General features: G+C 35.7%; 1 protein-coding gene across 5 annotated transcripts in view; it reads left to right on the top strand.

The window, feature by feature from the left end:
* The window catches only part of CCDC62 (coiled-coil domain containing 62), a 40,586-nt gene that overhangs the window by 8,461 nt on the left and 14,635 nt on the right, over positions 1 to 17,490 (top strand). Inside the window, exons 5-11 of one of the 5 annotated variants that reach the window (XM_077159707.1) lie at positions 62 to 233; positions 3,272 to 3,373; positions 7,220 to 7,305; positions 9,299 to 9,414; positions 11,546 to 12,268; positions 14,201 to 14,357; positions 16,327 to 16,452. In XM_077159707.1, coding sequence (XP_077015822.1) covers positions 62 to 233; positions 3,272 to 3,373; positions 7,220 to 7,305; positions 9,299 to 9,414; positions 11,546 to 12,268; positions 14,201 to 14,357; positions 16,327 to 16,452 — 1,482 coding nt within the window. Of the gene's footprint in view, positions 1 to 61; positions 234 to 3,271; positions 3,374 to 7,216; positions 7,306 to 9,298; positions 9,415 to 11,545; positions 12,269 to 14,200; positions 14,358 to 16,326; positions 16,453 to 17,490 lie in introns of those variants that run through there. The other 4 variants (XM_077159706.1, XM_077159705.1, XR_013175532.1 and 1 more) reach the window with 4 other exon arrangements.

Raw genomic sequence — 17,490 nt, 5'->3', positions numbered from 1 at the left:
TTTACTTATAGATTGATTGGAATTTAAAAATCTAATAACAGCTTTTAAACTTAATTTTTAGGACAAGGATATTATCGAGGCAGTCAACCACATTGCAGACTGTTCAGGGAAATTTAAGTTGTTAGAGCATGCATTACGTGATGCCAAGATGGTGGAGACTTGTATTATGAAAGAAAAGCAAGATTATAAACAAAAACTGAAAGTACTTAAGAGTGAAATTAGTAAACTAAAAGGTATGGAAAAGATACAAACTGAAGTATTTTATCTTGAGAATCTGTTTCTTCATTTGGGTTCATATGATCTTGTGATTGAAAATAGGTCTATTGTCCTTAGATCCTGACATGAAATGTTTATTTTGTTCGTATAGACTTATGCTGCAGTTTTTGTGTTTCAAGCAGATAAATCACTGAATTGGGGGAAACTTTGTAGTACAATATATTTTTTAAAACTCTGCTTTAAATTTAGGTGACTGTACCTGTTGGCTATTGTTAATATTGGCTTTATAATTAACAGTATCTCAGCAGCTTGTAACCATAGGGATTTGTTGAACTCATGCATGCATCTGGAAGTCAGATGGGAGTTGGCTGATCTAGATTGGGCCCACATAGGGCTGCTCATACAGGACAGCTATGCGTTATGTGTCTCATCTTCCTCCTTACCTGTGGGCCAGTCTGGACATTTCTGCCCCTGGCAGTGGTGGAAGTTTAAGAGAGCAAGCAGAAATATATGAGAATCTTAAGATCTAAGCTTGGCCTTGACACACCATCAATTCACCTTCATTCTCTTGGTCAAAGCAAATCATGTGGCTGAACTCTTAAGCAGTGAAGAAATACTCTTCCCTTTTGTGAGAAGAACTGCAAAGTCACACAACAAGGGTCTGGGACTTGCTGCTAATAGCAATCTACTGGAGTGACTTTTTGATGCATGTTTTAATTTTTAAAATTCTCTGAGTTCTCCTTTTGTGTTTTCATTTTCATGGTAATTCCATGGTTCATGTCTTTCTGAGTAATGTAACTCGAAGTTTTATAATGAGAGGATGGCTAGGCATACCAATTAGATTAGTGCTGTACACTGTAAATATGTATATAGGAGATGGTGCAAAAATTTAAATTTATTTTCAGAGTATGAAAGTAGGCCAATTTTTTCTCTAGACTTTTCCCACTGTTGTGCAAAGTAAACTGTTGAGTGAGGAGCCATCATTTTAGTCTTAAATCTGCACTTGTAATGTCACGTATTGTAAATGGTCATTGCTTTAGACAAGAAGATTGACTCCCACTATGGAACAACAGCCTTAGAAGCAGTGACAGAAGATATAGCATGATAGGAGTTATTCCTGCTACTGTCCATAGTAGAATGCCTTAGAGGCAGTGAGTTCTCCATTACTCCACAGCAGGGACCATGGTGGAGGTGCCTGCGTTTGCCTGAACTAAATGACCTTTATGTTTCTTTCAGCTAAAAGATTCTGGAATTGGGTGATTTAATTAATTAATTCACATACTTTTTAGTTGTGGTAACATTTATACAACATAAAATTTCCCGTTTTAATTTTTTAAATATAAAAGTGTATATTAATGATTGCTTAATCTTTACAAATTATTGTTAATGAGAAATATTAATGGAAGTTGGCTGCCAAAGCATTTAGTCTCTTTTGGAATATCAAGGTGAATTCCTTCAAAATAATACACTTTTCCCTTGTTCTTTTAGCTTCTCAGTCCTACAAATCTTTTGAAGAGTTTGGGAGTATTCACTTATACTAGCTTGTCTGTTACTCAGGTTCATTTTAACCCTTGTTGCGTATACAATTTATTGGTATTAATTACATTCACAGTGTTGAGCTACCATAAACACCACCTACTGCCAAGACTTTTTCAACACCCAGAACAGAAACTCTACCCATTAGGCATTAACTCCTTATTCCCCTTCTCCCATCCCTGCCTCTGGTAGCCTGTAGTCTGTTTTCTGTCTCTGTGAATTTGCATATTCTGGTTATTTCATATAAGTGAAGCATACAATATATGTCCTTTTGTGTCTGACTTATTTCAGTCAATGTGATGTCTTAAGAGGTTCATCCATGTTGTAGCATGTATTAGAACGTCATTCCTTTTTATTACTTGATTGTATTTATATACTATTCATCTGTTGATGGACACAGGTTGCTCCGACCTTCTGGCTATTGTGAAAGATACTGCTTTGAATATTGGGCTACAAATATCTGTTTGAGTTACTGCTTTCACCTCTTTTGTGTATATACCCAGGAGTGGGATTGTCAGGTCATACGGTAATTCTGTCCTTTACTTTCTGAGAAACCTTGGCTGATTTAGTTTAAAAGACTCAGCATTCTAAAATCTTGTCCTTCTGATGCCTAACCTATGGCAAATCACAGGTCTTGTCTCCATTTTGTAGTTCAGCCGAACGACAGTCATAATTAAGCATTTTGACAGAGGGATAGGCTCTGTCTTCTCCTTTTGGATCTACAGTTAATATTACAGTACTTGGGATATATTATAGGCATTCATAAATATTTATTGAATGTTTATATATACCTAGGTAAAATATTCAAGTAAAAAGAAATCTTCTGTATCATTTATACTTTATAAATATTTATGCTTTATAAATATTTTATAAATATTCAACCTTTCTTTTTAAAAAAAAAAAAAGTAACAAGCAGTAGAACAGAGAGTGAAGGAAATACTCATTTAGTTTGGGGGACCTGGAAGTCTTCTTTGAAGAGTAACATTTGAGCTGAGACTGGAATGATGGAAAGAACTAGCTGTGTGAAGAAGCTCTGGGTCACAAACCATCCAGGCAGGAGAAACAGCAAATGTAAATGCCGGAGGGTGGCTTGGGAGGTTGGGACATTTTCAAGGAATGGCAGGAAAGAAAGGGGAGAGCAGTAGGTAGGGAAGGAGGCAGAACCAGTTCACTCCGAGCTCTGTAGTCTGTGGCTTCATCCTCAATGCCTTAGGGAGCCACTCAGAGGCTTTTAACAGAGAAGTGACATGAGCACATTTTTATTTTTTAAAAATTGTTCTGATTTCTCTGTGGACAGTGGGCTTTGTAAGGTTCAAACACAGAGAGACCAGTGAGACGTGTGGACCACGGTCATTGCCATGGGCAGGATGTCAGATATGGGACATATTTGGCTGTATGTCCAGCCCGACTTTCTCATTAATTATAAGAGGGTGCTGAGGACATGAGGATTATTCATAGCTTCTATTCTCCTAGGAACTAGTATTTATTTGAGGACTTTTTTGCCCTTTTGTTTGTGAAGATGAGTTGAATGAAAAGACAACTGAAAATAACGAACAACGAGAAGAAATCATTCGCCTCAAACAAGAGAAAAGTTGCCTACATGATGAATTGGTTTTTACTGGTAAGTATAGATAACTAGTTTAAGTGATTAAATAGTTATATATTTGTAACCCGAACTTTTTAAGGTATAACTATGAGAAGCTAAAGCAGAATAATACCTCTCAAAACAATTTTTTTATGGTTTTTTTTGTTGTTGTTTTGTTTTTTTAATACCCTTTGAGGGATGGTGGACAAACAAGGCAGAGAATTTTAAAACTGTAATCATGCTTTCCACTTAACCCTGTTACTTCTTGAGTAAAATGAGGAGCCATGGTCTCTTCCTTTTGGATTGTGTAACTGTGCTTCTCTCTAAAAATATAATATTGGTGCTTAAAAATTCTTTAAGAAAGAATCTTATGACTTGATTAAGGTAGAATGTTTATAATTTTGTAAATACCTGTAAAAATTAAGAATTCAACATTTTTCCAGTTTTGCACTTAAAGATTTCCTATTAATTATTGCAGTTGTGAAAATAATTATGAGCTTTATTACATTAGTGTGACCCTAAAATGTGAGTGTTGGATGAATTTTTCTTGATTTAAAAGAAGTTTCTCAATAATGTTTAACTTATGCCCCCCTCTGATAACGTAAAAATCTTATTCTACCTTCCCCTCACCCTGGATGGATTACACCATGTGCTCTGCCCACCCCTAGTACCTCAGTTTCCCCTGGGGAAAGCCTCTCCTTTCTCCACCCCCAATTGGAAATCCGTGATATGCCGATCTTCTCTGTATCCCTCCGAGCCAAGAAGTTTTTACTGAGCTTAATTTCTGTAGTTTGTATTGTAAAAATCCTAGATTTGCACAAGGTTGGTAAAGATCCAAACAGAAAATTAAATTAATATAGCTTTTTTTCTGCATAGCTCATGTCTGTCCTCACTCCTTCTCCTTCTATAAATTGAAGGGAAAATATACAGCATTACATTAAGAAACTTTCGAATAAGGTGGAATTCTTAATTTTAATTTCCTGTGACTAAAGATTGGGGTAGTACAGTTTTCTACCACTAGTGGTCTCTATTTCCATTATTTCTAGGATTGTTGTATCTCAAAGTAACTACTTGTTCTATTACTGAAAATATAACATACTTGTAGCTTTACAATTGAATCAGTCTTTGGGGAGACATTTATGTCACGGGCACTCTGCTAGTTCCTGAGGAGCTTATAAGGCCCTTGGAAAATTTAGTTCTATACAAACGTATGAATAAGATGCCATGGCAGGTCAGAGGAAGGAATAGTTAAGGCTGTAGTATAGTTTAGCAATCTCCTTTAGTTTTGAATCATCTCCTTATATTCATGCATCCTATTATGTGTCACTAAGTGACGTATATGGAATTTTTTAGGTAATGCTATATTAAACTACTCTGTGAAATAAATTATTTGTATCATTTCCTAAGCTGATTTCTTGAACATCTCTACTATTGAAGAAATCTCATATTATAGTCTCAAAACAATTTCTATAAGCTTGAGTAAATTAAGTCTAAAAGGAATTTTTAAAGGTTCAACCTGATAATATGGTGTCAGGTACTAGGGCTAAAAATTAACACATTTTATTTGAAGTTAGAAGATGTCTTAAAATTTTACTTTTCTTTTTTCACTGTTTTTCCCTTTTATTGAATGGAAGTACTTCACATAGGCTTAGAAATATGTTTCATTGTCCATATTGTTTATAAGGGGTTTGCAAATAAAATGATCGTACATTTCTGTGGGTCTCAGCACTCCTGTCAGTGAGGCCTTGCTTGATTGAGTGGCTTGCCCAGGGTTTCCCAATGAATAAAATGCAGGGCTTTGGCCAGTCTTGGGCAGGCTCTGGACTTGCCCTTTCCCAGTATGCCACCTTTCTTAGGCTACTTTCTCGTGAAGATGTCAGCAGGGAGTCCTGTACCTCCTGTTTGCCATGACCATCCTTTACGCCTTATGAAAGAAAATAGGTTGACTTGAGGCAATTTTATCTCTCAGCCACAAAGAAAACTGTCTGAATTAGGGAAATATTTATATTTACAGTAGAGTTGCATTTTATGGAACAATAGCTTATTTTAAAGTCAGAGATAAAAATAAAGTTTAAATTTATTTAGAATTTACCCTTGGGTACCAGAGGAAGTAGTTAGCTTTTGTTTAGGGGCCATGTTTTATCCCAAACAATGGTCTTTAAACACTAAGACTATATACTCAGCATCTCAAGATACAGTTATTATGAGGGGTATGTGGGATTATGGTCAGCTATTTTTTCTTTGTGCATATAATTGAATTCATGTAAACGAAATGCAACTCTACATCCAGGACACATGACCATTGTATTTATATGTTTTTGTTATGGTGCTGACTTGTCTTATGCAAAGAAAGAAATTGAGAATTAAATAAGAAAAAAGTAGTAGTTCATACCTGGCAACATGGCTTTCAGTGTGCTTTTGTTCGAGTTCTAAATTTTGTGCACAAGAATGGTATTTAAAAGTAAGATACTGTTACACACCCACATGGAAAGGAGCTGAGCTTTAAGAGTGTTTCTGGCAGTAGGGTGGCAATGCATAGAACCATCCTCCCTTTGAATTTACCTGCTACCTGTTGCCACCACCAAACCCTGCATGATTACTGTCTAGGTCAGTTGCAGGTGGCAGCAAAGTAACAAGGCTTTGTGCTTAACGGTTTCTGTGATGTTCCAAGTGTACAGTGACAATAAATATGTATATTGTTTCATCCATGTGAAATGGGTATTTTATGAAAGATCCATAGATGTTAGTAGTAAACTTTTATTTAGATTGCATCAGATTACGTTTAGCTTGAACTTTTATAAAGGCATTGACTTTTTTTAAGTGAAGCGTTTATTCTTGAATTCTTGGTCCTATGTGAATCAAGTTATTTTGCTTAAGCATGCTATTAGTATTTTTTCTGGTACAAGTTCTTACCTAGTACCATAGATTCTTTCATTTGCCAAGTTCTACAGCTATTTAAAAAGTAGTTGATTTCCCATACTCCAACTCTGGTAATACTGCATTGTCCACGTTTCAGCAAAATGTTTATAGCCTTTGTAAAAGAATGAAGATAAGAATAACTCTTTTTTCTTTTTTTCCCACTAAGAAATTGTGTGTGTTATTATGTATATTGAAGAGAATTCTAATTCTTACCTATCAGATGAAAAGAATTTTTGAGAAATACAAAGTCTTTAAAGGAATGTTGGCTTTTATTAAAATGGAAATATGGTTTGCTGCCTATGGGAGCATCTCACAGGCACAAATATTTTTGGTAATTGAAAATACTTAAGAAGGGTCTGATGATGAGATTATTTACCTGTATAAGGGCAAAAATAGTGCTTTTTTCCCCTTGTAATGTTAATTATTTCTGTTGATAAAGGTAGTATATTGTTTGGATGTTTACAGTGATAATGTATTCATACATTACTTGTGTAATGTCAACACAATAAAAGTAATACATTGTTACAAAGATTTGGAAACCATATACCTTTCCAAAATTAAAAAAGAGGAAAAATTGTCTTTTATCCTTCCGTCCAAAAATAATCATTGTCGGTACTTCGTTATATTTGCTCTCAGTACTTCGTTGTATTTGCTCTCAGACGTTTTTCTATGAATGTGTACTTGCAAATTCACACATATGATTTAAATAATAGAGTTGATAACAAATTTTGAATCCTTTTTTTGACTTAACCTTAATATATTGTGAATGTTTTCCTATTTGATGAAAGATCTAGCCAGTATCACAGACTATAGAGTTTTTCCCAGGTAGCTGTTCTGCAATTTTAAAATCCAGGAGTGAGAAAAAAAAATCTTAGCTGAGCATTAAAGTGTTGGAAATATAGAGACTTGTACTGATATGGCTGATGAAAAAATGTTTTAATATTATTTGTTCTCAAATAGTAGAGAGAGAAAAGAGGAAAGACGAGTTACTTGATATTGCAAAGTCAAAGCAGGAGCGTACAAACACTGAACTGCATAATCTGAGACAGGTATGTCCCTGACTATACCTCTGAAACTATAGGGGGGAAAGTATTTGTTTATTAAATTAGGAAAAATTTATGACTGTTGGTTTCATTTATGATGCTTTTGGAGTCTTAACTACATTAGACTTATATTTAGTATCGTAGATGGGATGTTATTAAAGGTTAGGAGACTCATACTGACAGATCTTTGTGCTAACATAGGAAAAATAAAAGCAAACATATTAAACATATTTCTGTAGTCACTGATCTGTTTTAGGGTTTGAAGGTGCCAAATTAAAAGGTCTCAATTTATGAGGCAGGCAACTAGGTGAGTGAACCAGAGGATAATATGTTGAATGTAATGTCCAAAATAAAAAACAAATATCCCCTCACGCATATGGCTAACTATAATATACAAACTCTGAGAATTGAAATTGAGAGCATAGGTTATCAGAGTAAGGCCTATTGTGAAGGTTTCTGGATTATAAAGTTCTTACAGCAGTCACATCTGTTCCAGAGTTGTAACTATTATTTCTGAATTCTGAGATGCTAAGCTCGTTGTGTATAACCTGGTTGTTGCCTGAAACTTTGGGTATTTGGGTGACACCTGAGACTCAGAGTTAGAGCTCTGAAGCTATGAAAGTCAGCATTACCCCAAATAGCAGCTGTTAAAAAAGGTGAAAAAGTGATCAGATTTCAACTGGAGATATGAATGAAGCTGATGTGGATAGGACTAAGGCAAATCAGAATGCAGGGTAAAGGATGATATGATCTATATTTTAAAACTTCAACTTCTTTGTGAGACCAAAGAAGAGATGTTCATTTGGTGCAACATTTATATTTTCGGTAGTGAATTATCTTATTTAACTTGTATGGTCAGTTTATTCGAACACCATAATTACATGGAATCTTTAATATGGAGTAAGATCTTCTTGGTTTGTAAAGGTTGGTGTGATGTCCCAGTACATCCCAGAGTAATTTAGGAAGAGAATAAAAAAGTATTTTCAAAGCCCCCTTGAGGGACTAAGGAGAAAGGAGGAAATATTAAACTTCCCCATCTGGGGAACCCCTGGTATTCTCACAAGCACTGGGGACAACCAATTTAATAAGTCGAGTCCTCAGTCGTGGGTCTGATCCCTATGAAACTTACTCCTGGAAAGAAGAAGAAGCTAAGTCTACTTATAATTATGCCTGAGTCACCCCCAGAGAACCTCTTTTATTGCTCAGATGTGGCCTCTCTCTAAACCAACTCTTCAGGTAAACTCACTGTCCTCCCCTCAATGTGGGACATGACTCCCAGGGGTATAAATCTCCCTGGCAACATGAGACGTGACTCCTGCGGATGATCTGGAACCTCGTGCCATGGGACGGAGAAATCCTTCTTGTCTAAAAGAGGGAAAAGAGAAGTGAGACAAAAAAGTTTTCAGTGGCTGAGAGATTCCAAAAAGAGTCGAGAGGTTTTTCTGAAAGTTATTCTTATACATTATATAGATATCTCTTTTTAGTTTTTAGTGTATTTGAATAACTAGAAGGAAATACCTGAAACTGTTGAGCTGTATTCTAAAAGTAGCCTTGATTCTCAAAGACAATTGTATAACTATATATATAGCTTTTACAGTATGACCATGTGGTTGTGAAAACCTTGTGGCTGACACTTCCTTTATCCAGGGTATGGACAGATGAGTAAAAAAATAAGGACAAAAAAAATGAATAAATAATAGGGGGTGGGGATAAGGAATAAAAAAATTGATAGAGTGCAATGCTAGTGGTCAGTGACAGGGAAGGGTATGGGGCATGGGATGTTATGGGGGTTTTCTTTGTTTCTGGAGTGATGTGAATGTTCTAAAAATGATCATGGTAATGAATACACAACTTTGTGATGATTTTGTGAGCCATTTATTATATACTTTGGGTAGATTGATTGGTACATGAAGGTATATCAATAAAAATATTTTTTAAAAAGTGCTCAATGTAGTTTTGCTGTTACATTTTACATTGATTTATCAATATCTGTGCTCAGATTTATGTAAAACAACAGAGTGATCTTCAGTTTCTTCATTTCAATGTGGAAAATTCTCAGGAATTAATACAAATATATGACTCAAAGATGGAGGAGTCAAAGGCTCTGGAATCCAGGTAATCTTAATAAGATACTATTTACATGATCTTGTATTTTGCTCCATTATTCAGTCAATATTAAAATTGAGTACTTATTATGAGCCAGTACCTGTTACTGTTCCCCATCTAGTAGGGAATAGATACATGTAAACTAATAATATCATTATAATCCTAGGTTGTAATAAGACCTGATCTTTTTGGAACTCGAGGCATCATCCTAATTTAGTCACTTGATATAAGTAAATATATTAGTGTTATCTGTTGGGTAAAAGGCCTTGAATTAGAGTAGAAACTACAGAGATAATAAATTCATTTGCTCAGCAAATGTTTATTTTATACTCACCATGTTCTAGGTACTAGGCTAGAAATGGGGAATATAAAGATTAATAAAACATAGTCCTTAGCTGTAAGAAATAAAGCCAAAGAATGGTATAAATAACTGCAACCAGAGTTCAAAGGATGAGGGATACCATTTCTGGCTGAGGGCAATCACTGCTCTTAGCTTGATTTTCCTGTTTTCCTTGTTAATAAAAGGTGACGCCTTCTCTTCTCTATGACAGGCAATATATTTGAATTAGATTGGTTTCTATAAAATTAAAATATGAAGTGTGGTTTAATTTAACAGGCACATAACTGTGCCACAGTAAAATAAATTTACTCTACTTTTCCAAGCAGAAATGACTCAGAGTCATGAAAAGTAAGAGGGGTTAGGGAAGGTCCCCTACAACTACGTGTAGCTGCAAAGACTGGACTAGTTTGGAGGCAGCTGCTTTCCCTGGGAGAATGGAGTTGAGAATAATGGTAGTTAATAGTTAATGGAAGGGAGTGTAAAAAGCAATTATAACTGCAGGCAGTGCAAATGGACATTAAACTGTACTCTGCCGTACTTGCTGTACTTTTCTTCTTTCTTTTTTCTTTTATGCTTTCTTCTGATGCTCTGCATCATAGCTGCTGCCACTGCCAGCAGACACCAAGCCAATTCAGGCTTGGAGGCAAAGAGGCTTTGCAGGTGAAAGTTCTGATAGATTAGGTTTTTATCCTGTTTGCACTTCATAGCCACTTGGCGATATGTGGGCTAGATGAGTTGAGGTTCTTCTTTAAAAACATAAAAGTCTTCTGCTGTTATAGAAGGAGGCAGTTGAGTTTTCCTACATATCAGAATACTGAATATATGTGACATGAAAACTTTAAAGGATGATTTTTATAAAAGGTTTATCACATTTATTTAGCATTCTTTTTTTTTTTTTTTTTTTTGCATGGGCAGGCACCGGGAATCGAACCTGGGTCTCTGGCATGGCAGGCAAGAACTCTGCCTGCTGAGCCACGGTCGCTCACCCATTTAGTTAGCATTCTTTATTTCATTTTTATTTTCTACATGTTTTATTTCTATTGTAGTTCAGATTTCAATATATAGTTATAACAGTTATCCAGCAGATTTTGTAGATGGGATTCTAATAAATGCTGTGTGGTAAACACTTATTACTTTGCAGTTTTTCAAGTACCCTGTTTTTTTTTTGTTTGTTTTTTGGCATGGGCAGGCACCGGGAATCAAACCTGGGTCTCCGGCATGGCAGGCAAGAACTCTGCCTGCTGAGCCACTATGACCTACCCTCAAGTACCTTGAATCTTCCTCTTCTTTTATCCTGGTTTCACCTCTTATTTGCAGTAAAACTAATAGAATTAAGAAAGGAAATGTCAGATCAATGAGCACTTAACATACGTTAAAGGCTGTGGAAGTTACCAGGAGTACTTAAAAATGGCCTCTGCCCATAAGAAACTGAAGAGTCCATTGAGAAGACAGGAAATATGCATGAAACAGTGAACAAAGTAGTTGTAATAGGAAATCTGTACAATTAATTAGACGATGTATACAGTTAGATAATGGCTACGTGATATAGGTAATAAGAACCATAGGAATTAAGGATGGGAAGGGGAAGTGAATGTGGGCTCTGTGGTTAGAAAGGCTTCCTGGAAGAAGCAGGGCTAGAATTATGGGTTTTGAAGAAAGAATAAATATTCTACTTTATGTTTCATTTCAGACAAGGGAGTCTTGTTAAGATTTAGCTCTACTAATGAGGTTTGAGTGAAATATTTAGAATTATAGTATCAAATATATCTTATAACTTCTTTTTTTATAATGCCATCATAGCAGAGACCTGTGTTTATCAGACCTTGAAAATAACCACCCACAAGTTGATGTTAAAAGAGAGAAAAATCAGAAGTTACTGGTTAGAGACCAAAAATTCGAGACCATGTTGGTTCACCAAAATAAGTCAGACAGGAACTCTTGTGATATATGCGAAGAGAAGAAATCACAGGTTAATCCTTCATTTGGGGAAAAAAGTATAACTGCTATATCATGTCTGTTTACCAAAGACTCAGTGGAGAAGCAAAAGTCCTGGCCTCTGGAAGGGAAAATTCAGATTGAACCTGAAAACAAAAGTATGTTGTGCAAGATCCATGCAAAATCACCAAAAGGTAATGAAATTGGGATTCAAAATGGAAAGAAACAACTATCTGAAGCATCTTTATCTGATGAAAAGCAGTGGCATGATTTCAGTGTTTACCTGGGCTTGACCAATTGTTCTGATTTAAAACAACCAAAAAACTCAGATGCTGCATGTCAAGATCTGATGGGAAAATCTGAAGTCTCTTGTTGCCAGAAAAATGAAGCCTGTCTGGGTGACAGTGACATTTGTGAGGCTAAGTGCTGCCACCCTAGTAACTTCATAATTGAAGCCCCAGGCCACCTGTCCGATACAGAGTGGATGAGTATTTTCAAGCCTCCTAAGGTGGAAAGAATTGTTCGCCACAAATCTGTGTGCACTTGTTCAGAAAACATCAGTGGAACAAAATCTAACTCCTCGACAAGGTAAGTGATGTTTCATGTTTGTATACACCCTGGGGAGCATACACACGATACGTAGAAACTTGAAGGGCTGCAGTAGCCACATCATGCCTATTGTGAACTGAAAGCAGGACTTGAAAACAGAATTAGGTTCTTATTTAAGATAAACAGTTTATTCTTTGTAGCATAAGATGAACTGTTGAGTCTTTTTTTGTACCAGACTTGTATTAAATTCTGAGAAAAGTTTATACTTAGGACAGCTTATGAAGCAAAGGTTTTGTTTAAAGACGAAAGCAGTTGTTAGGTGAGTTTTGACAAATAGGTTGTATTAAAAAGCAAATGGGTGGGGCACACTGCACTGTTCAGAATGGAATGCTGCCTTGGAGCATTCCTCACCCAAGATCTGCTTGGAATTGACAGGCTGGCACATTCAGGTTCAGATTGAATTGCCTGGATCCGATTTAACAATTTCTCTTTGCCCTTATCCAGGGTCACTCGGCACTTTTACGTATTTAACTTACTGCTTCTGCCTTTGTGTTCAGTTCATATTTATTTTGTACTTTACATTTCCTGAACTTTCTTACTTTTTTTAATCATGCAAGAGAAAGAATGTTTGTATTTAACAAGCTGGTAGAAGTTAGTGGTTTTTTGTTTTGAGAAGCAAATGGATTAGTTATTAGCATATGCTACATTGATCAGGCTTATCTTATTGTTAGAATTGCTGAATCTTGTGGTTGAGTGGAGCTATAATGATGTCTGCTATTTTTAAATAAAGCATAGCTCTTCAATCTTAAAATAGAAAAAGGATGTAGTTTCTATATTGAAATTTTTGTTTGAATCATTGCATTGACTTTCATAGGACTTTATGATTAAAATTTCTTTGGATTTTTGCATTATTTGGATTATTCTTTGGCCCTTTTAGAAGTTTGTGTCATTTAAAATCATACACATATTTATTCTGTCAGTTGCAAAATTAAAAAAAGTCACACTAAATGCGATCAATGCATATTTAATTTTAAAGATCCGTCAGTAGTATGTTTTTTACTACTAAACATTCTTATAGTAAGGGAAAAGCTTGAGTCAGAAAGTTTTAAGAGAATAGTGGACGTATGTTAAATTTAATGTAGGCATGAAATTCAAATTTAACTTCAGAGCTTTGTTTCAAGGCCCTTTTCACTCCTCTGACTTGAAATAGTTGAATTGGCTGCTTGTTCTGCCAGCAGAGGCACATGCCAAGGCATCACATGACAAAGACGTGATTAAGTTGAAAAGATAATTGTGTTTTCCTGTTTTTCCTTAGATTATAAGAACTTGTATGCTTACTTTATTATCTGACAAAATGTTCACATTTGTGAATGTTTCTCTTATGGAGGAAGAACCCCTGGGCGGCCACCTGGTTGTGGGTCATGTGAGAGGACCAGGGTACAGTGCGTTGGTCTGTTCCAGAGCAGCTTTTGCTCTTCAACTCTCCTTTGAGCCCAAGACTTTTCATAACATGCCTAGAAGATGAGCTGTGGGTGTTTGACTCCAAATACTGAGTACTTAGAATTAATTAGCTGCAACAATGCCTTTTACCTTTCACAAAAGGACTTTTTAAAAACATGAACAAAAATCTGTATCACAAACCAGAAACCTAAAATTTTCTGTCAAAATTAACCCTATACAATGTTAATTTTCTCCTCCCTTTTGGATGGTGCTATGCCTTGAACTTTGTTGTTTGTTTTTTTTTTTGGATAGGTGGCAGGGGGGGTAAAATTCCCTATTCTATAGTTACACTTAACCAAGAATTTTAACTGTTATTTACAAAGGGTGTGCATTATTTATAATATTTTACTTAAATTTAATTTGAGCTTCCTTATAAAAAGAAATGTTTCTATGCTAAGATACTTTTACATATAAGAATGCAGATGCTATACGTTTAAGATGTCTGTTTCTGTTTGGTTTTATTATCAATAGTGAGCCAGTTGCCACCCAGCATTCCATTTGTTTGAGTTCTTCAAAATCTACCTTAAGAGGGGATGAGAATTTCATAGAGATAGATTTCTCTTCTGATAAAAAGAATTCGCCTAAGATTTTATTAGTCAACAAAGATGCAGCCTTGCCCAGTGGAAAGGTTTGTATTTAGCTTAGAAATACCCAGCTTATTCAAGCAAGACTTCTTAGCAGTATGCTCTTAATTCTTCTTTAGCCTAATTATTAGCTTGCTTAATTTTGGCCATTCTCAGTTTTATAGTTAGAGGACTTGAAGATTCTGGTCAAGGAATCCTCCTTTTTTCCTTATAAAATAATTACATTCTTTTTGGCAGTTTGATTCTCATTGTAAAAAAAACTTAACACAGAAATATATACAAGAAAATATTGCCCAACTATTACCTGTGCCCAGCTGCCCCTTCCTACCCACACATACACACAAACCTTGGCAACACCACAACCTCCAAAGAGCCACAGATGGCATATTTTTGATAAGTGTTGGTTCTCAGAGATGAATTAAAGCTGGCAGAGTAATGGAAGGAGGTAAATACCAGCTGTACCCAAAGAATATTGTCTCATTGTATTGCGACAACTAGAACTGTTTTATCTGTAGAAAACAAAGCTACAAATATGTGACAGATTAGCACATGGAAAGATGCTCAACATCATTAGTCATTGCATGGAGGAATGCAGATTAAAACCACTATGAAATACTACTTCATACCTATTAGAATGTCTAAAACTAAACACACTGTTCATATCAAGTGTTGATGAGAATCTGGAGCAACTGAAACTCTTACACTGATGAGGGTGCACCAAAGTGTGCAGTTTGGAAAACATTTTGGCAGTTTATTAAAAAGTTAAATACACACTTACTTTATGATCCAGCCATTCCACTTCTAGGTAGTTACCCAAGAGAAATGAAAACATATGTCCATACCAAGACTTGTACACAAATGTTCAAGCAGCTTTATATGTAGTAGCCAAAAGCCTGGAAACAACCCAAATGTCCATCAACAGGTGAATGGATAAGCACACTGTGGCATATCCATACAATAGAATACTTCTCGGCAATAAAAAGGAATGAATTTTTCATGTACTCAGCATAGTTGAATCTCAAAATAATTGTGCTAAGTGAAAGAAGCCAGTCAGACAAGATTACATATTGTATGAATCTGTTTATATAAAATTCTAGAAAGTACAAACTAATCTCTGGTGACAGAATGCAGATCACTGGTGGTCAGAGTAGGGGAGGGGCAGGAAGGAGCAGAGGGAGAAATTAAAAGGGGCATGAGGAAACTTCTGGGGGAGAGGGGAATGTCCACTGTCTTGATTGTGGTGATGGTTTCACGGGTATATACATATTTCAGAACTCATCAAATTGTACTGTTAGCTTACTGTATGTTAACAAAGCTATTTTTCTTTTAAGCTTTGAATATGAGGGGAAATATTAGCTGTTACCTTCTTTAGCTCTTGGAGACCCTTTTTCAGTTTTTGCCCCTATTTTTCTCAGGCAGTATATGACATTGCTTGCCTATGCTGTTTGAAACATAGATACATTCTTTCACTTAACAAATATTTCTGAAACATCTTTTAGGTGCCAGACCAGTAGTGATAAATTCACGAATAGTTAAAAAGTTAAGAAATATTAGCCTGAATCCTTTTGAGAGGAGTCGGCAACTCATTTTCATGCTAAAAATCCTGATTACAAAGTTGAAAATTAAATGAGAACGTGTTAAAGCACATAACTACATATTTTTAAAAATCTTTAGTTTTGAAGAAAAGTTCCATTTTGCAGGTGTTTTGACATGTTACTTATATCCTTAAAAAGTTGATGTGGGAGAGCTAAACAAAACCAAGGAGTGTTTCATCATGTAGATGTTACTTAATTAGTAACTTCTGTTTAAATCAAATTATTTAGCTAGGTAGTGTCTAAGAAATAAAAGAAACTTAGTTATTATAGTATTTGTTGTACTACTTTGCTTTGTAATGCCTAAAGTCAAATAAATGATAACAGGAAGTTGACGTTTGTGTTTGTAACATTGTTTTAACTGTAAACATTTTTAAATGCTTCTGATTTCATGGTTGCCTAAATTGTTCTATCTTCCTAGGATGATTTTTCCCCCACAAGTAAACTTCAGCGTCTGCTGGCAGAATCTCGTCAGATGGTTACTGACCTGGAACTGAGTACGGTGCTCCCCATTAGCTCTGAGATTGTCAGCAGCAGTGCCAGAAATGTATGTGTTTATTTTTCTTCTGACTAACTTTGTAGTGTCTTAAAACTCCGTTTAGTACTAGCATGCAGATATCACTGTTTGGGCAACCCTTTCTGTGTGTTAGAATGAAAGTTTCTTTATGTCTCTGAGTGAGTGGGATGGCATGCTTGTTTTAAGGAGGAGGGAAAAGTCAGACTCAACTGTTACTGCATACAAACTTCTCTTTCTGACTACCAGAGGAGCACACGAATATAAATTTTGGGGATTTAAAAAAAACATTTTATTACAGATTTCACACACACAAAAGTAGAAAGAATACGCAGTCATCCATCTTCAACAGCTGTCAGCTTTTTGCTATTTTTGTTTTATGTCGCCCACATGCTTTTTTTTTCTGATGTATTTTAAAACAAATCCCAGGCATCATATCAGGTCATCAGTATTTCAGTATGTATCTCTAACATATAAAGACTTTTTTAAACAACCATAATAACATTATCATACCCATCAAAACTAACAATAATATAATCTGATGTTACCTTTTCCCTAACTATCTCAGAATGTCTTTTTATAGTCTATTCAAAAGCATGGACTCATGTAAGGTCCATACTTTTGCATGCATTTGGATGTGTCTCAGAGTCTCTTTTAACCCCTAATTTCCCCCCATTTTTTAGTGCTGTTTGTGGAAGAAACACTGGGCCATATGTCCTGTAGAATTTCCCATATTCTAAATTTTCCTGACTCTGTCCTCGTTATGTCATTTAACACGTCTTTATCCCCCATAGTTCCTGTAAACTGGAATTTTTTTTTTTTTATGGGCGGGCACCGGGAAGTGAACCTGGGTCTCCGGCATGGCAGGCGAGAACTCTGCCACTGTGCCATCATGGCCCGCCAGTAAACTGGTATTTAAATCTAGGGACTCGATTAGACCCAGGATCAGTTTGGGGTTTGGGGGGTTTTTAGAGCTTTATTTTGTTTTAGCGTGACTGCTTCATTGGTGACGTTTTCTTCTTCCTATTCCAACATTCAATCATAACTGATTGTCCCACTTTTAGATATTAC

This window comes from Tamandua tetradactyla, chromosome 5 (genome assembly GCF_023851605.1).
Source record: "Tamandua tetradactyla isolate mTamTet1 chromosome 5, mTamTet1.pri, whole genome shotgun sequence".
NCBI lineage: Eukaryota > Metazoa > Chordata > Mammalia > Pilosa > Myrmecophagidae > Tamandua > Tamandua tetradactyla.
Note: the sequence above shows the minus strand (reverse complement) of the source record. Positions and strands in the feature narration are given on the sequence as shown.